The sequence below is a fragment of the Mobula hypostoma genome, chromosome 1 (assembly GCF_963921235.1).
Source record: "Mobula hypostoma chromosome 1, sMobHyp1.1, whole genome shotgun sequence".
NCBI classification, from domain to species: Eukaryota; Metazoa; Chordata; class Chondrichthyes; order Myliobatiformes; family Myliobatidae; genus Mobula; species Mobula hypostoma.
In genome coordinates this window covers 25,871,589-25,886,760 of record NC_086097.1, presented here as the reverse complement: position 1 = coordinate 25,886,760, position 15,172 = coordinate 25,871,589, and the positions used below count along the sequence as shown (strand labels likewise).

General features: G+C 45.3%; 1 protein-coding gene across 1 annotated transcript in view; it reads right to left on the bottom strand.

Annotated features, from left to right (window-relative positions):
- Positions 1-2,158: 2,158 nt before the first annotated feature.
- tshr (thyroid stimulating hormone receptor) overlaps positions 2,159-15,172 on the bottom strand; it is an 88,945-nt gene continuing 75,931 nt past the window's right edge. Inside the window, exon 10 of the mRNA XM_063059112.1 lies at positions 2,159-3,542. Coding sequence (XP_062915182.1) covers positions 2,159-3,542 — 1,384 coding nt within the window. The remainder of the gene's footprint in view (positions 3,543-15,172) is intronic.

The following is a 15,172-nucleotide window of genomic DNA, read 5'->3' as shown; positions in this document are numbered from 1 at the left end:
CCACAATAGATGCACAGTGGAGAGAATGGACTGCCTGCTACGGAAATATCAACACCCAAGAACAGAAAAGCTTGCAGTGGACACAGGCCAGTCCATCACAGGAAAAGCCCTCCCCACCATTAAGAATATTTACAAAGAGTGCTGCACAAGAAAGCAGCATCAAGGGCCCCCACCATCCAGGCCATGCTCTCTTCTCGCTGCTGCCATTGGGAAGTGGGTACGAGAGCCTCAGGTCCCACACCACCAGGTTCAGGAACAGTTACTGCCTCTCAACCATCAGGCTCCTGAACCAGAGTGGATAACTTCACTCACCTCAACGCTGAATTGATTCCACAACCTATAGAACCACAACTCATGTTCTTAGTATTATTTATCTATTATTACCTGGGTTTTTTTTTTGCATTTCCAGTTTGTCTTCTTTTTCACTTTGTCAGTCTTTGTGTGTAGTTTAATTAATTCTACTGCATTTCTGTTCTACTGTGAATGCCTGCATGGATCTCAGAGTTGTATATGGTGACATACTACTTTGACAATAAATTTACTTTGAACATGTGACAACTAAAACTAATCTTTAAAGTTGAATTGCAACCGTTGGCAAAGGCTTCGTGCAAGCAGAGCAATTTTATTTCATCTGTGGACAAGATGTGTTACAAACTGTAACTGGCTGGGTATTAGAAGAGATAAGTGACTCAGTTAACGAGGCAATTGCTCCCCAGTCTCAGCTCAAACCAGGGCTTATTAGTAGGCGGCATGGTAACAAAGCCATTAATGCAACACCTTACTGCACCTGCTGTAAAATCAGGGTCCAATTCCTGCCCCAGTCTGTAAGGAGTTTGTACGTTCTCCCTGTAACTATGTTCCCGGAAAGCTTCCTAGGAAGGACAGATTGAGCAAGCTAGGGCTTTTCTCTTTGGATGAGAGGTGTACGAGATGATGAAAAGCATAGATCAAGTGGACAGAGAGACTTTTCCCAGGGTGGAAACGCCTTATACAGGAGGAGATAACTTTAAGGTGATTGGAGGAAAGTATAGGGGCGATGACAGAGGTAGGTTTCTTACACAGAGACTGTTGAGTGTGTGGAACACCCTGCCGGGGTGGTGGGAGAGGCACATACATTAGGGTCACTTACAAAACTCTCAGGTAGGCACGTGGATGATAGAAAAATAGAGGACTCACAGTATGTGGAAGGGGAAGGTTAGACTGGTGATGGAGTACTTCAGCACAACATTGTGGGTCAAAGGGCCTGTACTGTGCTGTAATGTTCTGGATGCTATGAAAGGACCTCTTATATAGTAAATATAAACCCCTGGTCTCTCAGTTTACTTTGTTGTGGCCTTTGCACTTTATTTGGCTCCCCGCACTGTGCAGTCTGTGTATCACTATATTCTCCATTCCGTTATTGCTCTTCCATTTGGACGAACTGCGATGTACTTATGCTTAGTATGATCTGTATGGATGGCACGCAATAAAAAAACTTTCTGTATTATAAGCCAATTACTATGGAACGGGCGGTCCAATTCTAGACTAAACTGCAGCAGCGGTTGCTGTGGGGCTCTGGAAACAGGACCGCGGTGGACGGGGCTGCTCCTCAAGTTCTGCCTACACTTCAGCCGCATGCCCCTGACCGGGCACCCGCTAGAGATGGCTAGGTCACTCGAGGAATCTGGTGGTCTGCGTGCAGCTGGGGTGACCAAGCTGGCCATTCACGGGTCCGGGCAGTGGGCAGTTGAGGGCTCCGTCTGACCCGACTGCCTGTCCCTCTTTTGGGGTTACCTCCGTGCCCCAGGCTTCTTGACGAAAGAGCACACAGTCTCTATGGACACAGTGGGGAGTTCTGAGAGTGGTGGGCCCTGAAGGGGCTGAATGATTTACAGATAATAATAATCATAGTTTAATATGGAATTGCAAGTAGCTTTGTAAACCTCTGATTATTCTATGTATTTTTGTTAGTGAATAAACTTAAATATATTGGTGAAGAAACAGTACTGTGATTCCTCATTCTAAGTTGAATTAGACCCACTTTCCCCCTGGGCTGCTGTTAATGGCTCACCTCAATGCACCATTTGGACCGAGCACTAGGTGGGGGTAACTGAACCTCCTCATGGCAAGTATAAACATCAGTGCATTCCACAAGGTTTGTTTGATGAGCTGTCCACTCTCACAGTTCGGTCTCTCGGCAACCTCGGCTGGCTGCCGCCACTTGCTGGCAGTTGCCACGGTATCGGCGGAGGCTGCAGGACGCGCGGTCGCGGCTGGAGGAGGAGCCGTTCTTCCCACCGGGGACGGCCTGCCCCTGGTAGAGCTGCGCCCGCTGCCGGCAGAGGCCCACCCTGCTCAGCAGGACGAAGACGTCCCTGCGGAAGGCCCTGGTGAAGATGGCGTAGAGGAAGGGGTTGGCGCAGGAGTTGAGTGGGTAGAAGAGAACCAGCAGTATCTTGGAGTTGGTCACCGTGATCAGGGGCTTGTGCAAGATGGCCGAGAGCGCGTAGAAAGAGATGGGGGCCATGCAGGTAAAGTCAGTGAAGATCAACACCGCCATCCTCTTGGCGATTCTGGTGTCCTTGCCTCCGGCTTTGTAGTGGGGGCTCTTCACTCTGAGGTAGATCTTCACGTAACAGGCACAGATGACCATAAAGGCCACAATGTTGAGTAAGAGCACCAGGACCACATAGCCCTGGGCCAGCAGGGTCCCCGTGTCCATCGGCAGGCAGATGCTGACCTTGATGTAGCTGCTGACCCCCACTATGGGGAGGACGGCCAGCGCGCCGCACAGCAGCCAGCCCCCGGCCACAATGGCAGCAGCGTGGCGCAGCCGTACTTTCCGGTCCAGGCGCATGGCAAAGTTGATGGTGTACCAGCGCTCCACCGTGATGGCGGTGAGCGTGTAGACTGAGAACTCGCTGGCGAAGACGCTGAAGAAGCCGGCCGAGTTGCAGCCAGCACCTGTCTGCCAGTCGATGGCATAGTTGTAGTACTCGCTCCTGGTGTAGAGGTCCACCGAAGCGATCTGGAGCAGGTAGACGCCCATGCAGAAGTCTGCGAAGGCCAGATTACACATCAGGAACCTGGGCACTGTCAGCTTGTAGTGGCTGGTGAGCAGAATGAGGAGAACAAAGATGTTCCCTGCTATAGCCAACAGATTAACAAACCATACAATAGCCCGTAAAGAGTTGTAACCCATAATGTCCTCGCAGGGATTGAACTCATCTGGTTCTGGCCGGCAGACAATCTCCTCACCACCTCCACACACCATGTAGTCATAATGGCTGTCAAAAGCTTGCATGTGGTCTTCCTGAGGGTTCTTCAGCTCCTGACCAAAGCCAACATCTCCATCTCCTTGTTCCTCGAAGAACACGTAATAGTGGGAATTGCTGTGGAAATCTTGGTGTTTCAGGCCCGGCTGAGGGCTGTGTTTGTCTGTGTTACCCTCTGTGTAGTCCTGGTAAAAGGCCCCTTCGTACAAGGTGAAGGACCTTCTCCTTCGGAAACCATGGCCAAGGGTCTGGTTGCACATCAGGGACTCCAGAAGCCTGTAGGGTAAACTGAGGATCAGGAAGATGCACGTTAGTCTTGGAACATCAAACCCTTAGAAAATCATGCTGAAGGAAATCAAAACAGGACAGGCATTTCATCATCACTATTTTGTTGGAAAGAGGATTCCAATTGTAAGATTGGAAGACCAAACTAGAAGACCATAATACATAGGAACAGAACTAAGCCATTTGGCCCTGTTGAGTGTGTTCTGCCATTCCATTGTGGCTGATTTATTATCCCTCTTAACCCCATTCTCCTGCCATCTCCCTGTACTTGATAATCTTACTAATCAAGAACCCAATGTCTTGGTCTCCACAGTTGTATGTGGCAAGGAATTGCACAGATTTAGCACCCTCTGGCTAATTAAATTCACCCTCATCTCTGTTCCGAAGGGATATCCTCCTATTCTGAGGCTGTGCCATCTGATCCTAGTCTCTCCGACTATTGGTAACATCCTTCCCACATCCACTCTCTCTAGGCCTTTCAATATTCCATAGGTTTCAACGAGATCCCTTCTCCACTTCATTCTTCTAAACTCCAGTGAGTACAGTTTCAGAGGCATCAAACGCTCCTCATATATTAACTCCTCCATTCCCGTGAAGGCAGAGCAGAAGGTTGATAGTATGATTCTTAGCAGTGTGGAGGAACAGAGGGAGCTTGAGGTTCATGTCCATAAATCCCTTAGAGTTGATATGCAAGTTGATAGGAAGGTTAAGAAGGCATGTGGTGTGCTGGCCTTCACTGATTGGGGGCCCTGAGCGCAAGAGCTGCAAGGTAATATTGCAGCTCCATAACACTCTGTTTAGACCACACTTGGAGTATTGCACTCATTTCTGGTCCCTTCATTATAGGAAGGATGCAGAAGTTTTAGAGGGCGTGCAAAGGAGAGTTACTTGGTGACTTGATAGAGGGTGTATAAGATCATCGGAAACATTGATAGAGTAGATAGTTAGCATCTTTTCCCCTGGGTGACAATGGCCAACAACAATGACATTTATTAAAGTTCAAAGTATATTTATTATCAAACTTACGTATACTATGTTCAATTCGTCTTCTTACAGGCAGCCACAGAAACAAAGAAACTCAATAGAACCCATTAAAAAAGACCGACAATCCGCCAATGTGCAAAAAAAAAGAACAAATTGTGTGCAAACAATAAAAAGTAAACAAATAACATTCAGACCTAAAGTTCATGAAAGCTGACTGAAGGAAAGTTCAGGGGAGTTGTCAAGAGTCAGTCAGGGAATGACACAAGAGGCTGATACAACAGGGACATGGGTCTCAAAAAATGGAGAGTTATGAACTGCGAAGGAGGGAAGAGTAAGATTGATCGTGCAGTAGGTTTATATTGATCGACATGACATCGTGAACCACAGGGCCCGCACTGTATGGTATTGTTCTATGTTCATGGAGACATCCAGTACAGAGTCCACCCAGTGAGTCCGCTCCAATGCTCACCAACCCTACACTGATCCTATTTTCACTCCCTACTTTCCTCTCATCACTGTCCAGGTTCTTCCACTCAGCTACACACAAGGCGTAATTTATGGAGAACAATTACACCTGCCCACCGCGTGTTTTTGGGATGAGGGAATAAACCCAGGCAGTCACAGGGAGAACGTGCAAACTCCACACAGCACCTGAGGTCAGGATCAAACCGGAGTCGCTGGAGATCTAAGGCAGCAGCTCTACTCACATCAGGACCACGTCACCCCCTCACTGAGGAGAGCATTCTGACAGGCTGCATCACTGTCTGGTATGGAGGGGCTACTGCACAGGACCAAAAGAAGCTGCAGAAGGTTGTAAATCTAATCAGCTCCATCTTGGGCATTAGCCTATAAAGTACCGAGGATACCTTTAGGGAACGGTGTCTCAGAAAGGCAGCGTCCGGTATTAAGGAGCTCCAGCACCCAGGGCATGTCCTTTTCTCACTGTTACCATCAGGTAGAAGGTACACACTCAGCAATTCAGGAACAGTTCCTTCTCCTCTGCCACCAGATTCCTAAATGGACATTGAAGCTTTGGATACTACCTTATTTTTTTAAAAAAGTAACAGTATTTCTGTTTTTGCACATTTAAAAAAATCTATTCATTATATATAATTGATTTACTTGTTTATTTATTTTTTTTCTCTCTGCTAGATTATGTATTGCATTGAACTGCTGCTACTAAGTTAACAAATTTCACGTCACATGCCGGTGATAATAAACCTGATTCTGATTCTGATTGCTGCTACTAAGTTAACAAATTTCACGTCACATGCCGGTGATAATAAACCTGATTCTGATTCTGATTGCTGCTACTAAGTTAACAAATTTCACGTCACATGCCGGTGATAATAAACCTGATTCTGATTCTGAGTGGTTGCTTCCATTGGCATGGAAACTCACGTGTTAGCTGGTATGGTTGATGTGGCCCTCAGCAAGTCCTGAACTTCTTCCATCCTTGGTCACTGTTCCTCTTGCAGGAATTGAGAAACAATATCCTCGGTGACCTTCCACCATTATGGAGGGTGCTGGTGACCAAGGAAGTGTTGATAAAGGGATGGTAAGGTAAAGGTGGGGTTGAGGGTGAGGGGACAGCGTTGAGACCTGGGACTGGGGGCAGGGTTCCCTATACCTCTTCCACCCATCACTTTCCAGCTTCTTACTTCATCCTACTACCCCCACCCACCCACCTTCCCCCCCCTCACCTGGTCTCACCTATCACCTGCCAGCTTGTCCTCCTTCCCCTCCCCCCACCTTCTTATTCTGGCTTCTGCCCCCTTTCTGTCCAGTCCCGATGAAGGACTTTGGCCATAAATGTCAAGTGTTAATTCCTCTCCACAGATGCTGCTTGACCTGCTGAGTTCTTCCAGCATTTTACGTATGTTGCTTAAGATTTCTGGCATCTGTAGAATCTCGTGTTTAATATTAACCTCTATCCAGAATATTCTCAGCCACTGAACCTCTACAACCCTCTCGGGTAGAGTACGCCAAATGAGCAAGGCTGAGATTGATAGGAGTTTTGGACAGTAAGGGATTTGGAAGATCTTGTGATTGGTCAGAAAGATGACACTAAGGTCAGAGGTCAGCACAGATACACTACAGAGGTTCCTGTTTTTTCCAGTCTGATGGAACATGGCAGCTGGACCCTAAAAATTTCAGAAGGTATCTCAGCTGGTGAAGAGGAGGGGGAAAGGCGTGAGGTATATAGGCTGATTGAATGGCATTGCAACAATAACCTTGCCCTCATCGTCAGTAGGACAAAGGAATTGAATATGGCTTCAGGAAAGGGGAGTCGAGGGAACACACACCAGTCCTGATCGAGGGTTTAACAGTGGAAAGGGTGAGCAGATTCAAGTTCCTGGAAGCCAACATCTCTATTCTGAGCTCCCATATTGATACAATTATGAAGAGCACATGTCACCTGGTTTATTTCATTAGGAGCATGAGAAAATTTGGTATGTCAGCAAAGACTCCAGCAAATTTCTACAGATGTTCCATGGACAGGAGAGCACTCTAACTGGGTGCATCACTGTCTGGCGTGGAGAAGCCACCACATTGCTGCAATGGATCAGAAAAAGCTGCAGAGGGATATCGACTCAACCGGCTGTATCACAGGCACTAGCACCACCAGCATCCAGGACACCTTCATTAGCCAGTACTGTACCTCAAAAGGCTACGTCCAGCATTAAAGACACCCAGCACGTGCCCTCTTCCCACTACTGGCATCAGGATCCTGAAGACACACACTCAATGTTTTACAAACGGCTTCTTCACCTCTGCCATCAGATCTCCGCATACATCACAAAACCATGAACACTACCTCACTATTTCAGCTCCCTTTTTTGCACTATGTATTTATCTTCATAATTCTTTTAAATTAGAATTCATTGTATATTTTATTGTACTGCTGCTGCAAATAAACAAAACTCATGACATATGTTAGTGATGGATTCTTAGAACACTATAGCACAGAAAAAGGCTTTTTGGCCCACCTACACTGTGCTGAACCATTAATCGGCCTTGTCCCATCAACCTGCAACAGTACCATATCCCTCCACACCTCTCTCAGCCAAAGACATAGAAACATAGAAAATAGGTGCAGGAGTAGGCCATTCGGCCCTTCGAGCCTGCACCGCCATTTATTATGATCATGGCTGATCATCCAACTCAGAACCCAGCCTTCCCTCCATACCCCCTGACCCCTGTAGCCACAAGGGCCATATCTAACTTCCTTTTAAACATAGCTAATGAACTGGCCTCAACAGTTTGCTGTGGCAGAGAATTCCACAGATTCACCACTCTCTGTGTGAAGAAGTTTTTCCTAACCTCGGTCCTAAAAGGCTTCCCCTCTATCCTCAAACTGTGACCCCTCGTTCTAGACCTCCCCAACATCGGGAACAATCTTCCTGCATCTAGCCTGTCCAATCCCTTTAGGATCTTATACGTTTCAATCAGATCCCCCCTCAATCTTCTAAATTCCAACGAGTACAAGCCCAGTTCATCCAGTCTTTCTTCATATGAAAGACCTGCCATCCCAGGAATCAATCTGGTGAACCTTCTTTGTACTCCCTCTATGGCAAAGATGTCTTTCCTCAGATTAGGGGACCAAAACTGCACACAATACTCCAGGTGTGGTCTCACCAAGGCCTTGTACAACTGCAGTAGTACCTCCCTGCTCCTGTACTCGAATCCTCTCGCTATAAATGCCAGCATACCGTTCGCCTTTTTCACCGCCTGCTGTACCTGCATGCCCACTTTCAATGACTGGTGTATAATGACACCCAGGTCTCGTTGCACCTCCCCTTTTCCTAATCGGCCACCATTCAGATAATAATCTGTTTTCCTATTTTTGCCACCAAAGTGGATAACTTCACATTTATCCACATTAAATTGCATCTGCCATGAGTTTGCCCACTCACCCAACCTATCCAAGTCACCCTGCATCCTCTTAGCATCCTCCTCACTGCTAACACTGCCACCCAGCTTCGTGTCATCCGCAAACTTGGAGATGCTGCATTTAATTCCCTCATCCAAGTCATTAATATATATTGTAAACAACTGGGGTCCCAGCACTGAGCCTTGCGGTACCCCACTAGTCACCGCCTGCCATTCTGAAAAGGTCCCGTTTATTCCCACTCTTTGCTTCCTGTCTGCTAACCAATTCTCCACCCACACCAATACCTTACCCCCAATACCGTGTGCTTTAAGTTTGCACACTAATCTCCTATGTGGGACCTTGTCAAAAGCCTTTTGAAAATCCAAATATACCACATCCACTGGTTCTCCCCTATCCACTCTACTAGTTACATCCTCAAAAAATTCTATGAGATTCGTCAGACATGATTTTCCTTTCACAAATCCATGCTGACTTTGTCCGATCATTTCACCGCTTTCCAAATGTGCTGTTATCACATCCTTGATAACTGACTCCAGCAGTTTCCCCACCACCGACGTTAGGCTAACCGGCCTATAATTCCCCGGTTTCTCGCTCCCTCCTTTTTTAAAAAGTGGGGTTACATTAGCCACCCTCCAATCCTCAGGAACTAGTCCAGAATCTAACGAGTTTTGAAAAATTATCACTAATGCATCCACTATTTCTTGGGCCACTTCCTTAAGCACTCTGGGATGCAGACCATCTGGCCCTGGGGATTTATCTGCCTTCAATCCCTTCAATTTACCTAACACCACTTCCCTACTAACATGTATTTCGCTCAGTTCCTCCATCTCACTGGACCCTCTGTCCCTTACTATTTCTGGAAGATTATTTATGTCCTCCTTAGTGAAGACAGAACCAAAGTAATTATTCAATTGGTCTGCCATGTCCTTGCTCCCCATAATCAATTCACCTGTTTCTGTTTGCAGGGGACCTACATTTGTCTTTATCAGTCTTTTCCTTTTTACATATCTATAAAAGCTTTTACAGTCCGTTTTTATGTTCTCTGCCAGTTTTCTCTCATAATCTTTTTTCCCCTTCCTAATTAAGCCCTTTGTCCTCCTCTGCTGAACTCTGAATTTCTCCCAGTCCTCAGGTGAGCCACTTTCTCTGGCTAATTTGTATGCTACTTCTTTGGAATTGATACTATCCCTAATTTCTCTTGTCAGCCACGGGTGCACTACCTTCCTTGATTTATTCTTTTGCCAAACTGGGATGAACAATTGTTGTAGTTCATCCATGCAACCTTTAAATGCCTGCCATTGCATATCCACCGTCAATCCTTGAAGTGTCATTTGCCAGTCTATCTTAGCTAATTCATGTCTCATACCTTCAAAGTTACCCCTCTTTAAGTTCAGAACCTTTGTTTCTGAATTAACTACGTCACTCTCCATGTTTGTAGAATACACCTATCCAAATTTCTCTTACCTGTTGAAATTGACCCCATATCCAACACTTGCGCTGGCGGCTCATTCCACACTCACCACCTTTTGAGTGGAAAAAGTTCCCCCTAATGTTGCCTTTAAACATTTCACCTTTCACCCTTAACATAGAAACACAGAAAACCTGCAGCACAATACAGGCCCTTCGGCCCACAAAGTTGTGCCGAACATGTCCCTACCTTAGAAGTTACTAGGTTTACCCATAGCCCTCTATTTTTCTAAGCTCCATGTACCTATCCAAAAGTCTCTTAAAAGACCCTATCGTATCCGCCTCCACCACCGTTGCCGGCAGCCCATTCCACGCACTCACCACTCTCTGTGTAAAAAAACTTACCCCTGACATCTGGGTACCTACTCCCCAGCACCTTAAACCTGCGTCCTCTTGTGGCAACCATTTCAGCCCCGGGAAAAAGCCTCTGACTATCCACACGATCAATGCCTCTCATCACCTTATACAACTCTATCAGGTCACCTCTCATCCTCTGTCACTCCAAGGAAAAAAGGCTGAGTTCACTACCTGTTTTCATAAGGAATGCTCCCCAATCCAGGCAACATTCTTGTAAATCTCCCCTGCACCCTTTCTATGGTTTCCAGATCCTTCCTGTAGTGAGGTGACCAGAACTGAGCACAGCGCTCCAAGTGGGGTCTGACCAGGGTCCTATATAGCTGCAACATTAAATTCAATTCTACGACTGATGAAGGCCAATACACCGTACACCTTTTTAACCACAGAGTCAAGCTGCGCAGCTGCTTTGAGCATCCTATGGACTTGAACCCCAAGATCCCTCTGATCCTCCACACTGCCAAGAGTCTTACCATTAATACTATATTCTGCCATCATATTTGACCTACTAAAATGAACCACTTCACACTTATCTCGGTTGAACTCCATCTGCCACTTCTCAGCCCAGTTTTGCATCCTATCAATGTCCCGCTGTAACCTCTGACAGCCCTCCACACTATCCACAACACCCCCAACCTTTGTGTCATCAGCAAACTTACTAACCCATCCCTCCACTTCCTCATCCAGGTCATTTATAAAAATCATGGAGAGTAAGGGTCCCAGAACAGATCCCTGAGGCACACCACTGGTCACCGACCTCCATGCAGAATATGATCTGACTACAACCACTTTGCGTGGGCAAGCCAGTTGTGGATCCACAAAGCAATGTCCCCTTGGATCCCATGCCTCCTTACTTTCTCAATAAGCCTTGTATGGGGTACCTATCAAATGCCTTGCTGAAATCCATATACTACATCTACTGCCCTTCCTTCATCAATGTGTTTAGTCACATCCTCAAAAAATTCAATCAGGCTCGTAAGGCACGACCTGCCTTTCACAAAGCCATGCTGACTATTCCTAATCATATTATACCTCACCAAATGTTCATAAATCCTGCCTCTCAGGATCTTCTCCATCAACTTACCAACCACTGAAGTAAGACTCACTGGTCTATTATTTCCCATTATCCCCATTGATGATGCAAAGATCATTGCCAGAGAATCAGCAATTTCCTACCTCGCCTCCCACAGTAGCCTGGGGTGCATCTCATCTGGTTATATATTACACCACAAAAAATAAATAGATTAAATTCAAATCTATCTGATAAATGTTTTCGGTGTAATCAAGAAATTGGTACTTTTTTACATTCTACTTGGTCTTGTTTTAAAATTCAACCCTTTTGGATAAATTTAAGAGTCTTATTGGAACAAATTACTGGAATTCAACTTCCACATAACCCTGTATTATTTCTATTAGGTGATATTGAAGGGATAAAACCGAAACTTAAATTGAATAAATATCAGAAAGAATTTATAAAAATTGCATTGGCAGTAGCTAAGAAGACTATAGCAGTTACTTGCTGATTCTTATTTAAGTATGGATCGTTGGAATAATGAAATGGCTAGTTCTATTCCACTTGAAAAAATTACTTATAATTTAAGAGATAATTATCTAACATTCTTGAATATTTGGCGCCCTTATTTACAAAAGATAGAATGTCATATTTAAGTGCTCCGACAAAGAATTTGGTTACTTGGGGAAAATAACGAATAATTATACCAAATTTATTTTGAATCCCATGGAGCATGTGGAAACCTTCCAATACCCAGGCGGCTCTTCTTTTTTTTTCTCTTTCTTTCTTTTAGGTAGGACTATATATATGGGGGGGGGGGAGGGTTAAGGGGAGGGGGGGTGGGTAGATTTTATCTTTTCATGTATTCTTTTTGAAAATTCAATAAAAATTATATTTAAAAAAAAATTCAATCAGGATCGTAAGGCACGACCTACCCTTGACAAAGCCATGCTGCCTATTCCTAATCATATTATACCTCTCCAAATGTTCATAAATCCTGCCTCTCAGGATCTTCTCCATCAACTTACCAACCACTGAAGAAAGACTCACTGGTCTATTATTTCCTGGGCTATCTCTACTCCCTTTCTTAAATAAAGGAACAACATCTGCAACCCTTCAATCCTCCGGAACCTCTCCCGTCCCCACTGATGATGCAAAGATCATCGCCAGAGACTCAGCAACCATTGACCTCTAGTTGTAATCTTACCCAACCTCAGTGGAAAAAGCCTGCTTGCATTTACCTTATCTATACCCCTCATAATATTTTGTATTCCTTGATCAAATCTCCTCTCAATCTTCTATTTTCCAAGGAATGTCTGGTTGGCTGCCAGTGACTAGTGGTGTTCCTCAGAGGTCAGTATTGGGACCACTGCTTTTCACATTGTTTGTTAGTGATTTAGATAATGGAATTGATGGCCTTGGGGTAAAGTTTGCAGCTGATACGAAGATAGGTGGAGGGGTAGATAGTGCTGAGGAAGCAATTCAATTGCAGCAGGATGTAGACAAACTGGAAGAATGGGCAAAGGAGTGTCAGATGGAATAAAGTGTTGGGAAATACATGATAATGCATTTTGGTAAAGGGAACAACAGTGCGCACTATTGTCTAAATGGGGAGAAGGTTCAAACGTCAGAGGTGCAGAGGGACTTAGGAGTCCTCATGCAAGACTTCCAGAAGGTTAATTTACAGGTTAAGTCTGTGGTAAAGAAGGGAAATGCAATATTAGTGTTTATTTCAAGGGGAATAGAATATAAAAACAAGGAGATAGTGCTGAGCCTTTATAACACACTAGTCAGGTCACACTTGAGAGTACTGTCAACAGTCTTGGGCCCCATATCTCAGAAAGGATGTGTTGTCATTGCAGAGAATCCAGAGGAAGTTCATGAGGATGATTCCGGGAATGAAGGGGTTAACATACGAGCAGTGTTTGGCAGCTATGGGCCTGTACTCACTGGAATTTAGAAGAATGCGGGGGATCTCATTGAAACTTACCGAATGTTGAAAGGACTAGACAGTGTGGATGTGGAGAGGATGTTTCCTATGGTGAGGGATCCAGAACTGGAGGCCACAGCTTCAAAATTGAGGGGCGACCCTTTAGAACAGAAGTAAGGAGGAATTTTTTTAACCAAAGAGTAGTAAATCTGTGGAATGCTTTGCCACAGACTGTGGTGGAGGCCAAGTTTGTGCGTATACCGTACTTAAGGTGGAAGTTGATCATTTCCTGATCGGTCAGGGCATCAAAGATTATGGTGAGAAGGCAGGTGTATGGGGTTGAGTCGGATCCAGGATCAGCCATGATAGAATGGCGGAGCAGACTCGATGGGCTGAATGGCCTAATTCTGCTCCTGTGTGTTATCAACTTGGGTCCTCCAGTCCCTGCAAAATCCTTGCAAGTTTTCTCTGTACTTTTTAAATCTTACTTACATCTTTCCTGTAGGTAGGTGACCTAAACTGGACACAATACTCCAGATTAGGCCTCACCAACGTCTTATACAATTTCACCATAACATCCTGACTCCTGTACTCAATACATTTATTTATAAAGGCCAATGTGCCAAAAGCTGCCTTCACCACCTTATCTACCTACAATGCTACCTTCAAGCAATTACGGATTTGTACTCCCAGATCCCTCTGTTGTACTGCACTCCTCAGTGTCCTAACGCTAACCATGTAAGACCTAATCCGATTGGTCCTCCCAAAGTGCAACACCTCACACTTAACTCTTTAAATTCCATCTGTCATTTTTCATCCTATTTTTCCAGCTGTTCTAGATCCCACTGCAAACTTTAATAGTCTTCCTCACTGGCCACTACACCTCCAGTCTTTGTGTCATCCACACATTTGCTGATCCAGTTTACAGTACCACATTTTTTTAAGATTATGAAGCCACGTAGTCCCCTTTTATTGTCATTTAGTAATGCATGCATTAAGAAATTATACATTATTTCCTACGCTGTGATATCACAAAACACAGGACAAACCAAGGCTGAAAAAACTGACAAATCCACATAATTATACATATCGTTACAAACAGTGTAACAATACCATAACTTGATGAAGAAAGTCCGTGAGTACAGTAAAGTCAAAGTTTCTCAAATGTCCCACATCTCACGCAGACAGGAGAAGGAAGAACAACTCTCCCTGCCATGCCGACCACAGTCCGACTCTGAGTCGTCCGAAAACGACAGCAAGTACTGAGCGGCATCTCTGCCGAACGATTCGACCTCCTTCTCGGTCGCCAAAAGCAGGCAAGGCCGGGGATTTTGAGGCCTACCCTCCAGATCATTGAGATAGACAACAAACAACAGACCCAGCACTGATCGCTGTGACAAACCACGAGTCACAGACCTCCAGTCAGAGAGGCAATGCTCTACCACTCTCTGGCTTCTCCCACAAAGCGAATGTCTAATCCAATTTACCGCCTCGTCTTGAAAGCCAAGCGACTGAACCTTCTTGACCAACCTCCCATGTGGGACCTTCTCAAAGGCCTTGCTAAAGTCCATGTAGACAACATCCACTGCCTTGCCTTCATCAGCCTTCATACTAACTTCCTCGAAAAACTCTATAAGATTGGTTAGACACGACTTACCATGTCACTGAACTGAGCTATGCTGACTATCCCTAATCAGTCCCTGTCTATACAAATACTTAAATAACCGGTCCCTTAGAATACCTTCCCATAACTTTCTCACTACTGATGTCAGGGTCACCAGCCTATAATTTCCTGGCTTATTCTTAGAGCCTTTCTTAAACAACAGAACAACATTAGCTATCCTCCAATCCTCCGGCACCTCACCCCTGGCTAAGGATGCTTTAAACATCTCTGCTGGGGCCACTGCAATTTCCCCAGTTGCCTCCACAGGGTCCGAGGGAACACCAGGTCATGCTCCGGGGATTTATCCACTGTAATTTGCCTTAAGACA